The sequence below is a fragment of the Octodon degus genome, unplaced genomic scaffold (genome assembly GCF_000260255.1).
Source record: "Octodon degus isolate 3935 unplaced genomic scaffold, OctDeg1.0 scaffold00033, whole genome shotgun sequence".
NCBI lineage: Eukaryota > Metazoa > Chordata > Mammalia > Rodentia > Octodontidae > Octodon > Octodon degus.
Window position 1 is genome coordinate 12,748,811 of NW_004524609.1, and position 5,775 is coordinate 12,754,585.

Below are 5,775 nucleotides of genomic sequence, written 5' to 3' on the forward strand. Positions count from 1 at the left end.
TATACTAATCTTTGGTAGATACTGAAAGGATTTCAAAACGAGCAGCAAAGAGTTTACAGAAGTGCAAATATTGTAAGGTTATATTTGTAACTTACATGAACTCCAAAAAAGGTAGTGGTTCAAAGGTATGTCTTTGAATAGACTGTATTTTATTGCAGGATACATCTCTAGGAAAAGGAAAAGGAAAATACTGCCTTGAGTAGCTAATTAGTACAAATAAACTCTAGACTTTAGAACTAATAATACTGAAACATATTTTTGTCTCAACTAAACATTTATACTTGTGTTTCATATTCTGGGCCCCATACCCTGTCTATACTTCCTCTACAAGGCTTACCTTCATCATCTTCATAAATAAGCTATACAAGGGTAGAGTCTTTTTTGTTTATTTTTTTTTAATTCTGCCTTACATAGAGCAGGCTGGCCTTGAACTTGCTACGGAGCCAAAGTTGACCTCAAACTGACCGTCCATGCTCATGTCTCAGCGTCCCAGGTGGTAAACTTACAGGCACACTGCTCCACTTCCATTTAACAGCTCCTGCTACATTCTTTTCCTTCCAACCATGACTTCCAAGCATACCTGAAAGCTGAACTAGGTCTTGCTCATTTGTTTGTTCACCGTATGTGAGAATGACGCAAATATTTGAACAAACTCAAGTATTTACAAACTAAATGAAGAGCTGTGACGCATGGAAGCCAAGGTAACTACTTGAGAGCGAATGCTGCTTATCACCACGTGGCTCTCTCCTCTCCTGTGCCCCTGAGATACTCAGGGCCTGCTGCACTAGAGTTCAAGCTCACATGTCTACATCCTGTCAGATCCCAGGGTTGGCACTTTTAAATGAATGTAAATTGAATGGTTGCCACTGTGAAGCGCTTGGGCTAAACAGTACTTCACAGTACAAATACAAAAGGTGGACTTCATTGAACATCATCTTCATCTTGCTCCAAATGCTGTTTGTAAGGTTTGAAAGCCCAGAGGACAAAGGTGTCAAGAAGACCGATAACAAAGTGGTTGTTCCCTTAGGGCCTAGAAGGTTGCGTAATTCAAAAGAGTAGGCCTGGATGAGGTGCTTTATACCCATTTTCCTTAAGCCATCTATATTTGAAAGAAGGATCTATCTGCTAGGTTCCATTAATTAGTTTAACAAGGGTTAATGACCTTTATACCTCTGGACCACAAGTACAAAAGTAAGAATCACACCTTCATACCAAAGAACATACTGTGTTCTTTTTGTCAAAGAAATAAAAGTACCATGCCCTCCCCTCTACAAGGCTACAGAGATACTTTGTTATTAGTGAAGAGAGGGATTTCCTCTGCTGAGTGTCAACATTTCTAGCTATACCATTTAACCATCATTTTAAACACATGAATATAACAATTCCTAGACAGAAACACTATCGGTCTATTCTTCTAGTAGCTTAACAGTCTTGATAATATTATCGTTACAATTTACCTTTTTAGTTCATTATTTAATACCTAAGTATCAATTGATTTCATTCAGAATAAATTGTCCAAGCACTTTGGGATAATTTCATTCAAATTAAAATAGATTATCAAAGACTGGGGAGATAGCTCAACAGTCTAAGCACCTGCCTGGAAAGGACCCAAGTTCAATCCTTGGTACTGCATGTCGTGCTGGCCCTGGAACCGGGCATGGTGGCGTATGCCTGTAATCCCAGTGCTGGGGAAGCTGATACAGGAGGATCACTATGAGTCTGAACTGTTCAGTGAGACCCTGTATCAAATAAATAAAAAAATAAACATAGTCAATATTTTCTTCCCATGTAAGTGACATTCTAAGGTTCACTTTAGTTCCTTTTGCTCTTTTCTATTTTGTTTTGGTTGAGACAGGGTCTTGCTGTGAAGGGTACGCTGGTCTTGAACTCACTATGTAGCCCAGTCGGCCTTCAGCCAACTTCACTCCTCTTGCTCAGCCTCCCAAGTGCTGAGACTACAGGCATGTGCCACCACACCAGGCTTTAATGCCTTTGTTCTAATCCAACGTTCAAAACATTTTTTTCTAAATGCCATATAGCAAATACTTCAGACTCTATATCTACATACAGTCTCTGTTTACAATTTCAGTAATTTTTCTTTTCCTTTTATAGCACTTAAAACACAGTAACATTACATTACTGTAATGTTATATATATTATTGTTATAGCTCTATAACATAACATTATAGAGCTCTTAAGTATTACCTTAAGAGCTCTATAAAAACAGACTATGGATCAAGGAGACACGTGGGCCATAGGGTAAGCATAAGGACAAGCCAATGGCACACGAACACTAAGAAAACAAGGGTTATCCTAACATCAGTAAATGCTCTGGTCTCATGGCCATGTTTCCTCTGCTAATGGGATTTTTTCCCATTTGTATTTGGTCTTTATGATTTTTTTTTTTTTCCGGAACCGGGGATTGAACTCAGGCCCTTGCGCTTGCCAGGGAAGCGCTTATTCCACTGAGCCATCTCCCTGGCCCTGGTCTCTATGATTTAAAAAGTGAAAATAGGGGGCCCGCCCATTAGCTCAGTTGTTTAAGTGCCTGCTTAAAGGAGGCAGTCAGGTTCTTTGAGCGGTGGTTCCATTCCCACATACTCAAGGCAACCCAGACCAGCGCTGCTGCAGGTCAATGGGGAGGTATAAAAAAAAAACAAAAAAAACAAAAAAAAAACCTTCTGCATTAAAAAGTGAAAATACACATAGGGTATATGGTGACAAGCACAGACTGAGACCTGCACAGGCTGGCATTGCCTAATTTTATTGCTGGAAGAGATTTTGGAGAATATCTAACTTGAATGCTCTCCTCCTTTTACAGATAAGTTAAAACTCATACGTAAATATGATTAACTAACTTACAAATACTGCAGGGAGAGCAGGCCTTCAAAGGAATCCTCACGTAGTTCAGTGATGTAATTTTCGCTGAGATTTCTGGAAGATGAAAAGGTTACTTCTGAATCAGACTCCCTTAGAAACACGAAGAATAAGCAGGGGTGAAAAGGGGTGCAGGAACGAGCACTGTCAGGCCCTGCTGCCTACAGTGTGCTGAGACAATTTTTTTTTTTTCTGGGCAATTAATGTTCCACATCGGAAACAGTCTTCACACCAATAATCCCTTTGCTAGGGATGTGGTCTACAGAAAAAGTTGTCCATGTTCACAAAGAAGCATGAACAGGTACGTTCGCTGCGTGATACAGGAAACAAGAAAACTGGAGAGGCGATCCCCCCCCCCCCGGCCCCCAATAAGAGGCTTAACCAAAAGCTGGGCAACTAAGAGGAAGACACGCTTCTCAGAAGAGACATGCAAATGGCCAGTAAGCATATGAAAAAATGCTCAGCATCTCTGAAAGAAATTCAAATTAAAACAACACTGAGATTCCACAGTTATAATCAAGAAATCAGACAATAGCAAATGTTGGTGAAGATTCAGAGAAAAAAAAAAAATAACCCTTTTCTATATTGTATAGGGGAATGCCAACTACTATAAACCACTATGAAAACTAATAAGGAGATTAAAAAAAAATAACAGTATACATTCCATTTAATCCAACTTTTTCTCTTCTAGGTCTCTTCCTAAAAGAGTTAAAGACATCTTATTACAGTGATACATGCCTACTGTATTTATAGCAGCATAAGTCATAATAGTTAGATATTGGAATCAGTCTCTATGTCCATCCTCAGATGAAAGGATAAATAAAATGTATTTAAACGCTATGGAGGGAAAGGGGAGATAGCTCATTAGAATAAGCACTTGCCTGGCAAGCACAAGGGCCTGAGTTCAATCCCCAGTTCCACAAAAAAAATAAATAAATATAAATAAATTATGGAGCAGTGTTTCTATTTCGTTTTTGTTTTTTGTTTTTGTTTTTGTTTTTTAATTTATGAGTGTGTGTGTGTGTGTGTGTGTGTGGCCAGCTCAGCCCACCAGGGGGCAGGGCTGGCTGGCATGTGGTGCTGGGGGATTGAACCGTGGTCCCTGTGCTTTGCTGAGCTTGTTCTAAGTAGGTGCTTTAGACCACTGAGCCATCTCACCAGCCCCTTGTTTTTGTTTTTTTTGACACAGGGTCTTGCTATGAAGTATACGCTGGTCTTGAACTCACTATGTAGCCCAGCCAGCCTTGAACTGTGTTTATCCTCTGCCACACAGAAGGATAAACTTGAATCATTTGTAGGAAAATTGATGCACCTCAGACTGTAATGTTAAGTGAAATAAATCAGACAAAAAGCTTAAATATTACATGGTTTCTCTTATGTGGAAAACCCAAAATATAAATTAAGAGCAAAATAAAAGACAGATAAGAAGAAAGAGGTAAACAGATCGTACTACAGTTCGTGTCTGGATGTTCCCCCACAAAGCCTCATGTGTCCACAGGGCTTTTTCAAGGTTCCTAGACCTGTAGTGCGTGACTGACTCATGGTGTAATGCGGAGACAAGGGTGTGAGTGCTACAGCTGCCCTTTGGTGAGCCTACCTCACTCCCAGAACTGTCACAGGAGCCTTGCTACTTGCAGCCCACGCCCTGCCATTGCTGCTGAGCCCTGGTGAACACTGGGAGCTTCAAAATGAAAGAGCTAAATAAATAAATAAACAAATAACAAAATGAAAGAGTAAAAAGCAGCCTCAGTCTCAGACCTCCACCCCACCTAGAACAAGTCCAGGAGATAAGAACATGGAAGAACTTGAAGCCACACACCTGAAATTTCTAAAATGATAGCAACTGAAATTTAAAAAAAAAAGATGCACTAGGCTATAGAAGAACTCAGATCAGAAATAATCTCGCAGGTAAGACAAGAAATGACAACAATCATGAAAAAATTGCTCAGCACATCTACAGAAAGCATAAATTTAAAAAAAAAAAAAGACAAGAATAGAAAAAATGATGGGAACATTGAATGAAAAGTGCAGGAAAAAATTAGAATGTATGAAACAGATTCAACTAGCTATCCAGGAAATTAAGATTCCATCGAAAGCTAGCAAAACTGCTTGAACAAAACTGAAGACACACTTTAAGACCAAGAAGACAGCACTGCATCTAGTGAACACAAGACAGAAGAGCTGTTAAAAATAACAAGGAACCAAGAAACGACAATTCAACAGCTGTAAGTTGAGTCAAAGAAAAACTATAAAAGACTAATAGGTATCAACAAAACAGCAGGAATCAACAAAAATAACATAAAAGACTATTTGCAGATGTAGTGGCAGGAAATTTCCTAAGCAAGAGAAAAAATCTGACATATAGTAAGTGAGGCATACAGAACTCCAATTAGCCACAATCATAATAAATCTACACCTAGACATGTAATAATCAAGATCCCAGAAATTCAGCAAAACAGTATTAGAAGCCGTGAGAGAAAGAACCAGATCACCTACAATGCAAAGCCATCAGAATCACAGAAGACCTCTCAACACAAACCATCAAGTCAAAAAGAGCTTGGCGTGAAGCATGTCAGGTCCTGAAAGAAAACAACTTCAAACCCAGATTGACGTACCCTGTGAAACTATCTATCACACTTAATGGAGAGATAAGATACTTCGCCAACAAAGAACAACTAAAGAAATTCATGGGATTTCTGCCGAGTTCCGGGAGCCCCCAGACCCAGTCCTAGCCCAGGTCCGGTGAGTGTGAGGAGAGTTTCCTGCTACCCTGTGCCGGCGGGACCAGTCCCAGCCCAGGCACAGCGTGGGCCGGAACCTCTCCCAGCCCCGCGGGCCGCCCCCCACCACTCTGCAGTGCCTCCCCCACCCCGCCCGCCAAGTAGGATTTTCTGCCGA

The 5,775-nt window shown here is 40.3% G+C and overlaps 1 protein-coding gene across 1 annotated transcript in view; it reads right to left on the minus strand.

The window, feature by feature from the left end:
* Positions 1 to 5,775, minus strand: part of LOC101566531 (leucine-rich repeat-containing protein 37A3-like) — an 87,093-nt gene that overhangs the window by 38,868 nt on the left and 42,450 nt on the right. Inside the window, exons 5-6 of the mRNA XM_023714122.1 lie at positions 2,863 to 2,934; positions 96 to 167 (exon numbers count right to left, since the gene is read on the minus strand). Of these exons, the coding sequence (XP_023569890.1) occupies positions 96 to 167; positions 2,863 to 2,934 (144 nt within the window). The remainder of the gene's footprint in view (positions 1 to 95; positions 168 to 2,862; positions 2,935 to 5,775) is intronic.